The sequence below is a fragment of the Python bivittatus genome, unplaced genomic scaffold, assembly GCF_059951505.1.
Source record: "Python bivittatus isolate LINGU-HERP-01145 unplaced genomic scaffold, Pbiv_v1 ctg000410_np1212, whole genome shotgun sequence".
Lineage (NCBI taxonomy): Eukaryota > Metazoa > Chordata > Lepidosauria > Squamata > Pythonidae > Python > Python bivittatus.
This window is the reverse complement of record NW_028277067.1, coordinates 9927655-9945404: the sequence shown is the minus strand read 5'-3', so window position 1 is coordinate 9945404 and position 17750 is coordinate 9927655. Positions and strand designations below refer to the sequence as shown.

General features: G+C 41.6%; 1 protein-coding gene across 11 annotated transcripts in view; it reads left to right on the top strand.

The window, feature by feature from the left end:
- The window catches only part of OSBPL7 (oxysterol binding protein like 7), a 45520-nt gene that overhangs the window by 5942 nt on the left and 21828 nt on the right, over positions 1-17750 (top strand). For 3 of the 11 annotated variants that reach the window (XR_003084181.2, XM_015887247.3, XM_007420150.4), the window contains exons 2-13: positions 5898-6101; positions 6537-6659; positions 8375-8428; positions 8656-8769; positions 9993-10118; positions 11294-11420; positions 11927-12030; positions 12278-12370; positions 12754-12886; positions 13720-13868; positions 14567-14674; positions 16622-16753. Coding sequence is in view for 10 of the 11 variants with exons in the window: in XM_015887247.3 (XP_015742733.1) it covers positions 6003-6101; positions 6537-6659; positions 8375-8428; positions 8656-8769; positions 9993-10118; positions 11294-11420; positions 11927-12030; positions 12278-12370; positions 12754-12886; positions 13720-13868; positions 14567-14674; positions 16622-16753 (1362 nt within the window). In the remaining variant the exon portion in view is untranslated. Of the gene's footprint in view, positions 1-2048; positions 2108-4627; positions 5478-5897; positions 6102-6536; positions 6660-8374; positions 8429-8655; positions 8770-9992; positions 10119-11293; positions 11421-11926; positions 12031-12277; positions 12371-12753; positions 12887-13719; positions 13869-14566; positions 14675-16621; positions 16754-17750 lie in introns of those variants that run through there. The other 8 variants (XM_025163512.2, XM_015887244.3, XM_025163520.2 and 5 more) reach the window with 7 other exon arrangements.

Here is a 17750-nt window from a genome sequence, read left to right as displayed (position 1 = left end):
ATGATTTCTTTCTGCAAGCTCTGGCGTTCAAGGATTTTTAGTTTTTCTTTAGGCAAAATTTTTGAGTTCACTTCTGATTTCTTTGGTTGTAGTTCACTTTAAGTTTGCTGTATATACTCAGGGCAAGGGATGTTCCATCTTTAGTCCTGAATGGTATCCTTAGGACTGGTACACAATTTAAGGCTCTTCTTGGACCCACAACTCCTGCTTGAGAAGCAGGTAGCAGCTGTGGTTAAGAAGGCCTTCACACAAATCTATCTTGTGCACCAGTTGTGCCCTTCCTGGACTGTCAGGCCCTTCAGACAGTTACACATGCTTTGGTGACTTCATACATGGATCATTGCAACACAGTCTACATGGGACTGCCCTTGGAAACCACTTGGAAGCTGCGGCTTGTCCAGAATGCAGCAGCATAGACAAGTATGGGTGTATTTCATCAGACCTATGTAATGCTTTCGCTCCGTGAGCTGCACTGGTCACCAGTAGCCTTCTGGGTGCAATTCAGAGTGCTGATTATTAACTATAAAGACCTTCATGGCATAGGGCCTGGTATCTAAAAGACCATCTGTCTTCTGTGGCTTCTGCCCAGCCTGTATGATTGGACAGAATTGGCATGCTCCAGATCCCATCCATCAAGCAGTGCTGCCTGATGGGGCCTAAGAAATATGCCTTCCCTGCCATAGCACCTGCCCTCTGGAACACCATCCCCCCCCCACCCCCGATACACGTCTGGCTTTCATTCTGGTTGTGTACAAAAGAGCTCTGAAATCCTGGCTTTTTCCCAGGCCTTGGGTTAGAGTGGGTGGCAACTCCTGCAAGTTTGTCTTTTAATTGTGGTTTTTCTTCCAGCATGTCATTTTTTTTAAAATGTATTATATGATTGTTTTCACTGTATGCCACCCAGAGTTGCTGTAGAATTGGGTGGCTGTACAAATTTCTAAAATAGTTCAAATCCTCTGGGATCAGTGATTAGAAAACCACTTTTCATGCATTTGTTTCTTTCCAGTTAGAATGTGGCAAGATTTTTTTGTTTCAAATTCTGGTTAATATGGACCAGAAACAGCTACTGTTTCTGAATTCACATAGGGTCCATTCCAGGTGATAGTTGGGAAGTAGTGGATGGGATTAAGATGATGGTGCTAACTTATCCTTAACCATTGATCATAGCTTATTTATTGATGGCAGTGGCTAGGTCTGAAAAGCCATCTGTCATTCCAAAACTCCCATCATGCCCCAGAGTAAAGCTGTCTCAAGTGTTCTAGAAACTGGGAGGAGTTTTAAATGACATGCGGTTTTCTAGACCTGTCCACTCTTTCTAGGTAAGTCTTCAGGCAGATGAGCTGATCACAGCTGCCAGGATTAATCAACTAAAGGTTAGGTGTTGAACAAACACAGCCATTGTTGTTTGTAAGCCAATCGTATTCAGTAAACGAATAGGGGTGAATATGTGTAGCTCATGGTTGAACCGTGGAGTCCTGAGCTTAGCTCTTTTCTTGCAAACATTACCTAGCTGGGTAATGAAATGTTTGCAAGAAAAGAACCAAGCTCAGAGAACCCCAAGGACTCCACAATTCAGTAAACTATAAGAACATAAGAACGGTCTAGCTAAATCATGCAAGGAGCACATCTAGTTCAGGATTCTGCATTATGGTGGTCAACCAGATGTCTTTGGGAAATTCAGAAGTATGGCTAGGAGAGTGAAAGCCCTCTTCTATTGTCTCTTCTCAGCAGCTAGCTTACTGAGTTGTTAGAGACTGGCCACAGAAGTATAAGTTAAGGACATCATAAACAATTCCTACTCTTATGATGATAGCTCCTAAGCAAATACTTACTCCAAGTCTGGAATTGTTCTTTTGCATGGGAAAAACTTGCAGATTTTGTGCAAAACATGACACTCTTATTTTCTCTTCATGCAGATGTAATTATGCAAATCACTGCAACATATTTACAAACAGAGTTAATTTATATCAACAAGGCTTGATGTGTTTGTTCAAATTCAGATTATTGCTGTGTCTTTACTGTGTGTGTTTTTATTTTTTTACTTTGAGGAACATTGAAAGTTTTGGATGAAGTATGATATAATGACAGAAGGAGAAAGAGAAACAGAGTAAGTGACAACAATGAATAATTATAGTTAGCTGCATTAGTCAGTAAGGGCAGGAAGAAACATGTTCCCTAATATTGCATCCATCTCAACTCATTCAGTCTAGGAAACACAATTTGCATGCCAAACTGGTTTTGATGTGAGCCTGCTGTGCAAATAACAGTATAACTAGGTTCATACACTGAGCTAAACTATGTTTTGTTTTACTGTGGTTCACTGAATAAGGCACAGTGGCTAAATTCACATGTCACACAAAGCCATAAACCATGGTTTACAACTGACAGTGATTGAGCTCCCACATGCAAAGCTTTTGCTTAATTATCTTTCCAGGTCATTGCCTGATCATGCACAAAAACAATCATTAGAAAAGGAATTAAAATGTTCAAAATCTTACAAGGTCTCCAAATCTCGGGAAATGTTAGTAATCCCACTCCAAGATGTTGGTAGTTCTCCCAGGAGAAACTCTTGTAGTAGTGCATTTCCAGGAAGTGAGGGGAGCTGAGACACAAAGGTATTGTTTTTGCGTGGTGGCCTCCTTTTGGAGGCATGATTGGCTCTATCGTTAATAGCATTCAAGAAGCTAGTTAAAACTGTCTTATTCCCAAGAGTTTTGGGGTGAATTGTGACGTTGTCAAGGTTGTGTTAGGGGATTTTAATTTAATTTTAACTTTATTCTAAACATTTTGCTGTTGTATTTTATGATTTTTGTGAACCTCCAAGAGTTCTGAGATATAGTATTGTGTACGTACCTGTATGCATATGTGTGTGTCTCTCTCTCGTGTGTTAAACAAGATTTTGGTGCTGTTGTAAGGTTTATTATTATTACATTTTTGTCCCATCTTTTTTATATGTAACTCAAGGTGGTGAACATACCTAATACTCCTGCCTCCAATTTTCCCCACAACAACAACCCTGTGAGGTGGGTTGGGCTGAGAGAGTGTGACTGGCCCAAAGTCACCCAGCCAGCTTTCATGCCTAAGGGAGGCCTGGAACTCACAATCTCCTGGTTTCTAGGCCATCACCTTAACTACTGCACCAGACTGGCTCTGCACTATACTGCTACACTACACTAGAAAGATTTGATGATCTTTTAAGTTTCTGTCATTTTTTTAACCTTTAAAATTTAATATTTGAGTTCAGTGAAGGACAGGAAGGCCTGGCGCAATATGGTTCATGGGGTCACGAAGAGTCAGACACGACTTAATGACTGAACAACAAAAATTATGGATGAGTTGGTAACCACAAAATCTCACTGCTCATTCTGTGCTAGTTCCAAATTGGTACAACTATAATATGAACATGATGTATGAACCCAAATAGTGTAACTAGCCACTCAGAAATGCATACTTAATCTCATAAATTGCTCCTTAGAAATCCCCATTAGTCAATCCAGGCCCAAAGGTTGTACATAGGCCACAACTAGGGATGGATTTTTTGTCATGCTTCTTGTTCAAAATAATTTGAAAAATACAGTTCTGAGCAAGAGAGTTTTAGAAGCATGGAAAGGGTCCATTGACAGAAATTCTGCTTCTACTCTTTGAAAGTGTTTTAGGAACCTAGGATTTTAACTTCTGGACATGACAGAAAGCAATCTTGTCTGTATTTTTTTTGCCATAAATGTTTCAGAGTCATGATATGGTAATTGAAACATGGGTTAATGCTTGCAAATTTGTTTATTTTATGGATAGGACCTTTGTGCAACCATCAAAAACATGAGGTAGCTACACATGCAGCCTGGATTTCTAACTACAAGCAAAATGGTTTAAAAAAAAATATGGTTTGGCAGAGGAAAAGTCAGGGAGGAATCTGGCTGGCCATAAAGAAAAGCAGTGATTTATTTAAATAACTCTATGCTGCCACAATCAAAAAAGACTCTCAGCAGCTTACATAAAAAAGATCATTTGTATCCAAGCAAGCTTTAGGGTTCAATATTCCCCATCCATCGTAGGCCCATAGAAAGATTAGTAGCTTTCAGTTTTGTTTTCATTCAAACATGGTCCATCATTATTTCATCTGAGCCCAATGTGGTTCATTGATGCAAACTAGCTGAATAAACCAATGTTTGCTATCGGTTGTCCTTAAAATGTGGACAGGCTAATTGCAGCATGTCCAAACATACTGCTCTACTGTGGTTAAACAGTGAAGAGGTCTGCTATCTCCTTGTGTCATGTCTCAGGATATATGAGGAGGTCGCCCATGAGGTTTGCCTGAGGCTTACTTCCATAATGGGAACCATAATTTACTGCTATGCGTGAATGCATCCGATGCCTCCCTTGGTAAGATTCCCTTATCTACTTCAGGGAACCCAGCTGACCTTCAGAAAAACATGAACCTAGGCTAGATATATCCCCTTTCCCCCCATTGCTTCTGGGTTCAGCAGGAAACAGAGAGGGACAGGAGACTTTAAGGTTGCAGTGTTATGCGTGGCTGTTCCAATTGAATTCAGGGTAGCTTACATCTGGGTAAATACACATAAGAGCAGGTGACAAACTGAGAACCTGTTTGCCAAGGGAGGATTGATGCATAAAGGGTGTAACTGAATAGCTGCTGCAACAGGTGAGACTGGTCAAAGAGCAAGGTGTAGAAATGGGGTTCAGGTTTGTTTAAGAGGAGCCAGCTGGACATCCATTTGCGTAGCAATACCAGTGTGGCTTCTTTCTCTTTTTTTAAATGTTAATTTTTGTCTATCCACCATTGGGAAAAAATCTTACATTTATATGCTAAATTTTGCAGCAGGAAGAGAAAAAGAGAAGAATCTACATTTTGCATTCTCAACAAGCTTTGCAAGAGGGAAAAAATACATTAGTGCATACGGTGCTGTTTACCATTTACGCTTTGGGTAGGGCTGGAGGAGAAGAATGAAAGTAGAAACAAGGCTCAAGAGGGGGGATTTGTCAGTTTTTGGAGCGTGTGCATGTATGAGAGAATGAGAGTGAGAGCAAGGTGCATTCAGTTTTTACATATATGGGGAAGTTGAAGGTGAGATTATCCAGTCCCTAAGGATTTGGATGATGAAACGGCAGCCTTGTTTCTAGGACTTTGGAAATTAGGAAGCTGAGAACTTTTAGAGGGAACTGCAATGTAAGACAGAGCTAAGGCAGACTTAGCAAGATAGGGGTAAGGTTTAGCGGTATCCTTTTCAGTCAGTGGGTTGTTGGCCAAAGAGGAGAGCTTGATTGTGGCTAATACCCTGGATAAATCCTCACAGACATGGCTACACAGCAAAACAAATGTCGAAAGCTGGAAAATACTTTTTCCTTGATTCTGGTTCCTTTTGTTCAGTGATTGTTCCTTTCCCAGCAGATCCTGAAAAGGAAGGTAACCCGGTATCCTGAAGCATGAGAGTTCAGATGAGCATGGGATTAATTTCTCAGTAAGCCTGCATCAGATTGTGCTTTGAAACCAAAGGAAACCTGTCACCTTCAGATTTTTGCACCATGATTTGCAAAAGAGGATTTTTAAAATATCTGTATTCCAGTTTTTGTCTAGGATTTTTAGAATTGCACCTGGGACACACAAAATATGGCAGGGACAGTTTAAAAATCCTGAGTTGTGGGCCAGGTATGATTCATGAAAAAAGGCTGAAATTTGTGGAATAAGGAAGCATTTGTTTCCAGAAAAGTAGTTGCGATTAAGAAACACAGATGGCATCTGATAAGAAAATAGAATTCTGCCCCCTCAAATAGCTGAAATACTTTTATCACTACCCCACATGGACTCTCTAATTTTTTTGGGAGTTATTTTAATCAGGATGTCTGAGTACTAGCCTGCCTATTTTTTTTCTTCCTTATAGCCACAGCCCTCTGAAGGTGATGGTCTGGAGATGAAGACCCAGTCCCAAAAGGTGCATCTCTGATGATTCCTTGGTTCATGGCAAGAGGAGACAGCCTTCCAAGGGATGGGTAACCATGAGAAAAATCCGTCATCTCCTAAAAGGGCACTACCCCCTTCCCGGTCCAACAGCACTGTGTCTTCCAAACACAGCATTGCTTGGCAGGTGTGGTTCCTCTCAGCTGAGTGTCCACAAAATTGATCTCTACATGTCCCTGGGATTGTGGGGAGGGACTTCCAGATCAAATGTGTACTGATGCACTTGTTTATTTAGCCTTTGGTGAATGGGTGCATCAGGGGTGTGGAATCTGCAACTTTCTAAATGCTGCTAAACAACAACTCCCAATGTTGCCTACCATTGTTTGTACTTGTGAGACTGCTGGAAGTTGCAGTTCAGCTCCATCCAAGGGCCTGTCTACCCCAGAGTATATCATCAGCTCCAAGACTGGCAAAGCACATGGTCTTGAACCCTAGCCAGCCTGGACAGTGAGGAGGGGGCTGCAGTATAGTGAGTGATGCCTGGATAGTTATAACCCATGTCAACCAAAGCTTTCAGTTTGGATTAAAGCTCCTGCCTTTCTGTTTTCTTTTTTTTAAATAGAGTTCCGAAAGCTGGGAAGTGGTAGATGAACTGCACATCCATAGTGGGGTCATCCAGCATCCAGAAAGGCAGGAGGGCTACCTGCTAAAGAAGCGAAAATGGCCCCTGAAAGGCTGGCACAAGGTATGTGTCAATAAGGTGGCAGGATTCTTATTTCCCTTCAGTGATTCTGGGGTGGGGATGAACTGCAGCTTTGCTCCTTGTTATCCTGAACTGTCTATTTGTTTTGCCATTCCCAGTGGTCTGAAGCAAATAACTATAGCACTAAATTAACAACTCCATTTCCAAGTCATTCCTGCTGTCCTGAACCAGTGAGATAAGTGAGATGTTGCCCCCCCCCCAATCTGCTGGCTGCTACTGTGAATTGTAGAAGTTGCACTTTAGTCTGTCAGGAGACTGATATCTGACAGGCTCAGACAACTGCTTTCAAGAGCTCTTACAAGGATTGTTGTCATAATATGTATGAATTGCTTTGGATGCTTTTGGGTTTATTTAGCCTTTGGTGAATGGGTGCATCAGGGGTGGGGAATCTGCGACTTTCTAAATGCTGCTAAACAACAACTTAGCAATCTTAGGCATGCTTAACTGGGAGCAGTTCTCACTGAAAGTCAGCGAGTCTTATTTCCAAGTAGACATACCAAGGATTAAATTGTACTGCAATTGGTTGTGATGATTTTAAAGAAATACAGGTAGTCTTCGCTTAACACTACTTGGGACTGAAAACTCTGTCATTAAGCGATGCAGTCATAAGTTGAAAAGCCATGTGACTGCATCACTTAGTGATGGCAGTTCTGGCAGTCCCAGTTGCCATTGTTAAGTGAGGATCACACGGGTTGTTAAGCAAGGGCCTCACTTGACTGTGATTTGCGACTTCCTGCTAGCTTCTCCATTTGACTTTGCTTGTCAGAAGCTGGCAGGGATGGTCACAAATCATGATCATGTGACTGTGGGATGCTGCAATGGCCGTAAGTACGAGACCGATTGTAAGTACTACTCATCAGCACCATTGTAAGTTCAAATGGTCGCTGAATGAGTGGTTGTTAAATGAGGACCATTTTCTCTGTTTTCAGGTTCAAGTGTGAGTACTAATTCTTATGTAGCCAAAATGGTACCACCCAAGCACAACAAAGGCATATCAGCAATGGGGAGCAGGAGCCAAGGTGGATTAAAGTGATACAAGTAGCATTACAGCATCACAGCACAAGCCCCAGCTTTTTTCTAGGTGTGTCATGATGTCACATGCACACTCCAAAGGGGCAGAGTTTGTGGTACAATGCTGCTTTCAGTGAAAGCGACAAGAACTTATGGACGTTGTTCGCTGACCCCAAGAGCACAATTAATTTCTCAGGGAAAAATATCTAAGGGAGACAAAAGTGACCCTCCAAAATAGCCAATCAAGATTGTGTGTGTTTAGTGACCAGAGATATTGACTGCTGGAGGAATAGAGTGGTGTATCCTGAACAACAGCATGGCTGGTGGTTAGAATTTTGAGTGGAAGCACTCCATACTGAACAATAAATAAGTAATACAATACTCTGTAACTTGCTGGGTCATGTTTATAATTCTCCATTTTTAATAAACTATCTAAACTAACTTCCCCCAATGTGCTGGACTATAACTTCCAAAATTCCCAACCAGCATAGCCATTGGTTGAGTTGGAGAAGGCTAGTCTAGCCTAAAAACCAGTGAACATGATAGCAAGCAAGTATGAGATTTGACTGTCGAACTCTTTCAACTTCTTGAGGAATATTATAAGATCTGGCATATTGATTTTATTCAGTCAAGTCCAGTATTATTGACTTACTCCTTCCCCTTCCCCTTCTCTTTCTCTCTCTAAGCGTTATTTTGTTTTGGAAGATGGCATCCTGAAATATGCCACAACACGCCAAGATGTGAGTATAGAATGGTAGAATCAGGAAATACCTGGGTGTCAATGTACCAGGGTTCACAGAAATCTTGGTGGGGACAAAAGGGAGGAAGCATATTTAAGAGAAGGGTTTATGTTATTTCTCAGTGTCACTGCACCTATGGCAGTGTTCTGGGGAATTCTGGGAGTTGAAGTCCACTCATCTTAAAGTGGCCAAGTTTGGACAACACTGACCTATGGCTTTTCCTCTAGGTCTTGAAGGGGAAGTTACATGGCTCCATAGATGTTTGTTTGTCAGTCATGTCGGTCAACAAGAAGGCCCAGCGTGTGGACTTGGACACAGAAGATAATATTTATCATCTTAAGGTAACAAGCAGAATGAGCCACCTCATCCAGGATGGAAGAACAGAAAAGATCACTGGAGTTCTGCAATCGAATGTCAATTCATCCATAAGCTCAGGCATACAAATGCTAGGCTGTTGTTTCTCCATTGTCTCAAAATCTGAGAACTGGTATGAGAATGTATGTGGTGGAGAACGTCTTGAACTGGCAAATTATGTTTGAAAACATGTTTTTGCAAAGCTACTGTGTTGGCTGCACAAAACATTTCTCCATGTGGTAAAACAGGAAAATGATTTGCAGAATAGTAATATCCTAATATCTGATATATGCCTGTAGAGTAGCAGGCATAAAAATATCTGCACTGAGCATTTTGTTTGCGTGTGAATGCAACTCCTTATAGTTCTCTGGATCTCTGGCAAAGGATGAAGAGTCCACTTGTTCTGCTGTTTTGGGTAGCTAGAATTCAAGTCCCAGCTGAGCATTTAAGGCCCATTCATGGTAGGATTATTTATGCATACGCATGTAGGGCACAGCTGAGTATATGGCACCTTGCAGACTGGTCGTGTTTATCCTTTGCTACAAGCAGGACTTTTCTTGCACTTTTCAAATGATGTGGCAAGTTGATCCTGTCTGAATCAGTGGCTGCACATTTTTATTTTCTGTGTCTAAGTGTCTGTGGCTTCCAATGGCCTTTGTAAAGCTTCTGAAATGAGACAGTTTATAAATCTCGTAAATCAAATAAATACTTACATAACAGCTGTTCTCCGCAACCTTAAAACGTAGCAGGTTGCTCTGTTTTGTCAGTCATGAAAATCAGGGGGGGAAAAGCACAAATTCCTGCCATGAAATCATGGGAAGATAGGATCAAGAAAATCGTGCCAACTCTCTAGAAATCAGTTTCCAGTTCCTGACATTTCAGACATCAGCGTGAATCCCCATCGGACCGGAGGTTTAATTCCCACTAGCAGAGTTGACCTGACCATTTAGCTGAGTGAAGAAGCTGCTCGCAGTTACCGATTTGGGTTGCCAGGAGAAGGAACAGATTATTAGACTTTAATTTGTTAGGAGTGTACTGTTGCTGTCAGGGAGGGGAAATGAAACATTTGTGACATTTTTTACCAATCTTATAAACTTTGGTTTCAGCAGAAGATGCAGTTTGCTGCTCCAGCTCAGAATCAGAATGTTTGGGGCAAATATTTTTATTTTTCTAATCTTTTGCTGCCTCTTCCCCACCTCACTTATTTTAGATAAAATCCCAAGAGCTGTTCAATAATTGGGTCGCAAAGCTGTGCTTGCACCGGCAAGTGGAGAAATTGGATGCATCCCGAAGACAGTTCCTAACAGGTGGTGAGAGAGCCTCTCATCCCTCACAAGTGAGTCATGATAAAATGGGGCCTTCTTGCATGATGGCTTGATAGCAAGCACCTTTTCTGAAATGTGACGATGGATGGAGCATGTTAACTCCTGCATCCTTCACTGTTTTTTTCAGATCGTAAGGGGAGAAAGGGGATTTGCAGAACTTCTACCCAAAGGATTACTTTTTGCAATATGCCTCAAAGTTAGTGTATATTAGTCCAGTGAATGTGATTTCCTTTTCCTTTTCCTTTTCCTTTTCCTTTTCCTTTTCCTTTTCCTTTTCCTTCTCCTTCTCCTTCTCCTTCTCCTTCTCCTTCTCCTTCTCCTTCTCCTTTTCCTTTTCCTTTTCCTTTTCCTTTTCCTTTTCCTTTTCCTTTTCCTTTTCCTTTTCCTTTTCCTTTTCCTTTTCCTTTTCCTTTTCCTTTTCCTTCTTGGAATGCCTTTGAGCACTTCATGGACTCAGAGGCGTACAAAGGAAAAGAAAGAAGTAAAGTGGCTGTAAGTTGTTGTTTCCATTGTGCTGAGGAAGCCAGTTAAAACTGTTTGAAGGGGAAAAAATCTGCTGCTGCCTAATAAGTTGGATGGTTTCTGAAGAGGTAGTGTGAAACACCAGTATATGTGTGTGTATTTATCTGAGGGTTTTTCTGAGCATCAGCAAGCTTCATCTCTGAAATGAGTATTTTTTTAATGCTTGTGTCAGCTGGATGGCAGTACCTAGCTGAACTTGGCTGACCTGAAAAAACTAAGCAGTGTTGGATGGGAGTCTTTCAGAAAATCTTAGAGCTGTAGACTAAAGTGGGAAGTTAAAGCAGAAAAATCCCTGAAGAAGTCAGTGACAAACCACTTCCAAACAGTTGTTAAGAAAGTGACATGGATAAATCCATGCAGTCCTCAGAAGTCAAGCTGGATTTAAAAGAGACCTGTTTCCACTGTTGTATTTCATGGAAGTCAACATTAGCACTAGGGCATTATCCAAACCCTACTTTGTACTCAATTTTGTAGCAAGTTTCTTACATTACTTTTGTGGTTAGGAAAGGCCTCCATGACATCCACTTTGTGATAGCATCTTTAACAGATTTCCCAGTGTACTCAAGAACCCCAAAGACAAGATCCCTCCTAGATTCTGAAGTTGACTGAATTCCTTTACTTCTAGTTTCCGTTCTTCCTGTATTGTCTTGTTTCATTCTTACAGGCCTGCAGCTCACGGCGCCACATTCTGATATCAGAAAGTGCCCCTGTCTTATCTTCACTGGCCAGTTCCCGGGAAAAGGTGAATTCTTGGCTCAGTGACAGCAAAGGGCTGGACAGGTGCTCAGCAGGTAAGTCTGAGACCTTCTTACTACTTGAAGGTCTTTCCTAGCTGGTAGTCACAATGGTTGTGGCATGATCCTTGGCTCTCTCCAAGCCAGCTTTCATTTTCAGAGATTAGAGTAAGGGGATTCCTGATGAAGGGATTGACCAGAGTTACCTACATTAATACAGTATCTATTGTTATGGGTGAACTTGTGGGACAGTAAGGCAGGTTCTTCCCAATCAGCTTTCCTCAGACTTTGGTCACTGAACAGGTTCTTGTGGAAACTTGGCCAGTGAACTACATTTTCAGTGTATGTCATCCATTCATCCCCTCCTTTGCAGAGTTCCATCAATGTGTGTTCTCTTCCAAATGGCTGATTGTCTGGTGTTTTGATATTCTGAGAGAACAGGAAGTGCTGCCTTGCTCCTTCCTAGTCTGCTTCTGCTATGTGAAGCCATATATGTTGACAGTGCAAATTCTTTTCAAGTATAACATTTCTCTACTTCTCTAAATGATTTTGGGTTTTTCCAGAACTCTCAGAATGTCAGGGAAGGCTTCAAGAGCTCAGCCATATGCTACAGAGTTTGGAATCTCTCCACCGCATTCCCTCTGCCCCTCTAATCTCTAGTAGTCAGGTAGGTATGGTGGTGGTAGTAGCATTCCTTTTCCGGAAATATTTATATTTTTAACTATTTAAGCAACATCTTTGATCAAAGGCTGCAAGGTTACTTTCATACTACTTTGATTAGGGTGGTTATGTGCCACTGTTATAGTAATAACTGCAAAATCAGAGCATTCCTGCGACTAGATTGTGATTCGCATTTTGATTTGGAATTAATCTTTGATAGTTGTGGAGTGTGAGATCTCATCTTGATTTTACAGACCTCAACAGGAACAGAAAGACCCAGAAAGGCGAAGAGATCCACCCGGATCTGGTGCACTCAGAGCTTTGCAAAGGATGACACCATAGGCAGGGTGAGCTGGTTTGGGGATGGATGGGGTAGGGGAAAAGTGTTTAGCTCAAGGGTACGCAATACGGAGTGAGAGAAGCAATAGATCATCAGCGGAGAGGTCCTTTGCATGCAGAAGATCCCAGGTTCAGACCTCCAGGGAGGGCTGGATGAAGGGCCTGAAGAGTTGCTGCCAATCAACATGATCAGGAGCGGCCCTAATGGACATGGTTTAAGACCATTGAGCCACATTCTTAGCTTAGGGAGGGCCCATAGCTGATTATGGGGATGAGGTGTACAGTGCTTTCCTGGGACAAAGGAGGGAGTCGTTTTAAGGAGCTGGGGAGAAAAGCTGTGATAGGGAAGCTGCTTTTGTGGGTGCCTAAAACCAATTGGTTTTGCTTCTAGCAGGTGGGACGCCTGCATGGCTCCGTTCCCAATCTCTCAAGGTATTTTGAGTCCTGTCAGAACCAGGCCATCTTTAGCGTACCTCCAGAGTATAGCCAACTGCAAAGAAGTTTCTGGATCTTAGCTCAGAAAGGTGAGCTCAGTGTGGGTATTAATAGTTATATCAGCAGTGCTCAGGGATGACTGTCTTACTTCCTTATTTTTACTGTGGTAGAGTGGGAGACACTGATTTCCATCTTGGACTGTGGAGAGGAATGAAAACATTGTTTTATGGATTTTGACTTTTTGCTTTCTCCTGTTCTTAAATTCTTCCCATTTCCAGAACCTGATATATGTTTCATCATAGTCAGTCAGAGTCCTGAGATCTAGACAGCTCTGATCCCTTTTGTGACCTGCATAAAATGTACAGACGTTAATACCTAACTTTACTTTTTGAAAATAGGGAAACTATATATATAAGGAGCCTTACTTATCTGCTGCTCTCCAGATATATTGGATTTCAACTTCCATCATGCTCAGCTAGTAAACTTATCTAGAGGGCATCAGAAAGGGGAAGCAATGTTATGTCTTTAGAGATTTTTTTCCCTTCTGTTTTGAAGATACACTGTCTCTCTTACTTGCATACAAACACCAAATTAACTATCTTGTGAGATTTCACTGGACCTTGCATGCATCAAGGGTAGGCAACCTGACACACATTCCAGATGTTTTGGACTACAGCTCCTACAGTTCCTTGCTATTGCTTATGCTGGTTGGAACTGATGAAGACTGAAACTCAAAATATCCAGAGGCACCATCTTATCTATTTGAGCATTATTAATTTCACTTTGATAATTGTAGCCTTTAGAGCTAGAAGGTTGAGGTTCTTCAAGAAAGTTGAAATTTTGAGGGTTCCAGAATCCTTCCTGATACAGAATTCTCTGTGTTAATGGAATATAATGCTGTCTGTAATCTTTTCTTTGCCAGTTCATGGTTCTCTCAGCAGTGTGCTGGCTGTGCTGACCTCCGAGCGTGACCGTCTCCAAGAATTGCAGCGGATGTTAGATCTGCAGCGTATCACTCTGTCTTCTGCACAGGATGGCCATGGGGATGGCATCAACTCTACTACAGCTGGTGTAAGGGGTCATGGTCCTTTGAAAGAATTATCAAGTGTTGGCTTTAAGGTTTAGCTGAGAACCTCCTCCACCCACCAGCCCAAATCAAGCACTCACCATTTTTCATGAACTGCAAGGACTTTGTGTCCCCCCCCCTTCTTATTTCCTGTATTTAAAACAAGTAGTGCTTAGAACAGATAAGAATGATGCCATTCCACCTTTACTTTGTACAGCGCAAGGTGGTGTACATAATGCTCCTGCCTCCTGTTTTTCCCACAAGAACAACTCTGTGAGATAGGTTGGGCTGAAGAGAGCAAGTGGCCCAAAGTCACCCACCTGGCTTTCATGCTTAAGGTGGGACTAGAACTCAGTCTCCTGGTTTTTAATCCATCACCTTAACCCAGTGTTTCTCAACCTTGGCAACTTTAAAATGAGTGGACTTCAACTTTAAGTCCACTCATCTTAAAGTTGCCAAGGTTGAGAAACACTGCCTTAACCCCTACACCAAACTGGTAAAATGCTCTACCATTCATTCATGGCAAATGTATTTAGTCCCATATATGTTTGTCTGAGTGAAGTACTTTGAGTCAGAAAATGAATCTGAGCTCAGTTTCTTCACAGTAGAAAATGATCAGTGCCCGGCTTTAATTTACAGCCCCTTAACCTCCACTTCCTTGTTTGCCCTGTCCTAAAATAACAGCCCTTTTTACTCCCTCCAGGCTTCTCTGCAGACTCTTGACAATCCTGAATGTATTCGCCGCTTCCATTCTCTCTCCGTCTCCTCAGATACTACCCTCGATTCTTTTGCCTCATTCAGTGCTGATGAGGTAAGCCTTTCCCTATCCGAAATGTAATGTTAGTTGCTCTATGGTCAGAAATCTCAGGGCTGTTAATATCTCTCTAGCATGATCACTGTTTATGAAGACACATATGCTTTCTTAGGCTGTGTTATTAGTCCAGGGGATCTATTTTCATAGCAACAATTATGGCCATTTGGTGTATGGGGAAGGTATGGCGAGCAGCTAAGAGAATTATTACATGGGAAAACAGCTCTTCTTCTGCTTTGTGGCATCTGACAGTTATTATACATGTCCAGAGTCACAGCAATGAGATGGGTGGCTATATAATTCAAATAAATAAAGAAATAAATAAATAAAAATACATGTTCCCTGTCACCATTGGAACTGGATCTTTTCTTGCCTGAGAGGCAGTGAAGGAAGCTGTCAAGTTCTCTGCTTTAATTTTGTCAAATGCGGTCATATAGAAAGAGTTTTGCTTTGTTTTGTTTTTTTAGATTTTTTTTAATCCTGCTTTTATTATTTTTATAAGTAATTCAAGGCGGCAAACATGCCTCATACTTCTTCCTCCTCCTATTTTCCCGACAACAGCAACCCTGTGAGGTGAGTTGGGCTGAGAGAGCGTGACTGGCCCAAAGTCACCCACCCGGCTTTCATGCCTAAGAGAGGCCTAGAACTCACCGTCTCCTGCTTTCTAGCCTGGAGCCTTAATCACTAGGCCAAACTGGCTCTCTTTTTTGTTAATGTTATGGTCATCCTCCATAAGTATTAATACAAATTGGAAGTCAAGTTCCAGAATTTTCAGCACAAAGGGCTGAAGGAATCCTTTAGTTCCTTCTTTAATTTTATTAATTCTTTAATTTTATTAATTTATTGGGCTTCCATGCTACTCCAATCATAAATTGACTCTGAACGATATACATACCCTATCTGGTAATCAGATTAAAAACAATATATGTAAGACATATATATCAGAGAGCAGGGAAGCAGGAGGGGATGGGTTTTTGTTTTGTTTTTTATTTTACAGTTCTGGAAGTATCAGCTTATCTTACTGTGTGGCCAAGTTGTGTGACAAAACAAATCTTTCAGAAGGTGAGAAGTTTGATAAAAAGAAGCTGATGAAAATAAATACAGAAGAGAAGAACACACTTCTTTCCAAGGAGACTGCTGAACAGGAGAAGGGGTGTGTGAAGTCATCATAGATAGGAATCCAGCAGCATAAAAAAACTGGTGCTGCTTGGGGATTGTTTCTTTGGAGCAATTAAAAAAAATATAACTTTTTTTGTATTTTGAGAAAAGCTGCAGCGCTTTTATCACAGTTGCCTCTTTGGGCCTTTTCACAACCTGGCAGCAGCTCCCACTCCCCTCCTCTGCCAAGTTCTCCCTTCTGAGGCTTGGCCACTTCTGCTGCCGTCTGTGGGATGCCAAGAAAAAAAAAAGAAGCCTGAGAAAACCTTTGGGGTTTCATCCACCTCCATTTCCTTCCTGCCCCCTTTTTCCTGATGGGGCACTTTCAGTTGAATCCCACCAAATCAAATTGCTCCTAATTTACTTGGTTTTCCTAGAAGTGGAGGAGAAAAATCTTATCATTAAAAAATAAATAAATAAAAAGTTAAAAATGAAATGTATATCGAAATATACTAGGCATGGGTGTTTCAGTCCCAATCCATCTGGAAAAGGCTAGCACAAAGAAGGGTGATTTAGATCAGTGTTTCTCAACCTCAGCAGCTTTAAATGTGTGGACTTCAGCTCCCAGAATTTCCCAGGGAGCCATGCTATCTGGAGAATTCTGGAAGTTGAAGTCCACACATCTTATATTTTCTGAGGTTGAGAAACACTGATTTAGATTATGTCTCAGTCAACACTTGTAACCTATTTCAAGGCAACATTTGGACTTACCTCTTTTTTGTTATTATTTTTGTAAATTTAGTAATGAAAAACAGGAAAAATGAAATATTTTTGTATTCTCTCCTTCAGCCGGATGCTCTCTTGGTTAAGGGACAGGAGCAGCAGCTCTCAAATTGCAGCATTGTGTCTCTTTCGGATTCACACACTGAGTTCTTTGATGCCTGTGAGGTATTCCTGTCAGCCAGCTCATCTGAGAATGAGGTTAGTGACAGTAGCTGTGAAAAGGTTGGGTTTCAGGAAGTCTTTTTTTGGAAGTATCTTGCCAAGAATTTCCATGCTTCTCTTCCCTGTTGGGAGGGGCACCTCTGTTTTAGGCTGCTCTGAACAAATCTATGGAAATTCAGCATATAAATAAACTTGATGAGGTTATTCAGAGTGAGCAGATGATGCCCAGCCTTTATGGCAGGTCTCAGCAACAGGTGGAAATGTAGCAGGTAGAGGGAACATTGCAGCTGGACAGGAATAGCTGTGTTTTCAGAGGCCATGTAAGGGAGCTGTCATCTCAAGGGAGCATCTGTTTTGAAAGTTGAAAATTGAGGTGCAATCATTTGCACAATTCTTGCTGAATTTGTTTAAAATATACTCAGCTGCAAGAGCTTCGGGTCAGCTCAGGGCAATAGCAGGGACAATTTTCAGTGAATCAGTCACCCTGCCTACTGGCGGCTTAAGAAATAGCCGTCAGATGCGCCTAAATGCACAGTTACATTGCCTAGCTTAATTTACTACTGTACGCAATTGAGTTCATACAGTTTATTACATATACACATACAACTCAGTTGTAGTTTACCTGAACGGTTCTTTTACTAATCATTAGAAATGATCAATTAGTTAGGTTAGCTTTAATGTAAGGCTAAAGGGATGATTTCATGTTCCTTGTAATATAACAGTGTATTCTGTATTTTAGATTAATGTGATCATCACTTCTCTCTATTTTTTCATTTCTCTTTCTTCCTTTTGTCAATTAGTCAACAGCCAAGCCACTCCCCCCTCCACCTGGCAGCCGTTCTTCCCACTCCATTCTCCAACCGGCCTGCCCCACACACCCCAAACCCCACCTCATCGATCTATAGTTTTCAGTGCCTTCCTCCCCCAGTTCCCTCTTTTGATTGGAAAGTGCAAGCTTAGCAGAATCCAGGCCTTTTGCCTTTTAGTGTAGGTCTTGCCTTCTCCATCTTTGCCATCTTTTCCCCCTTGGAGA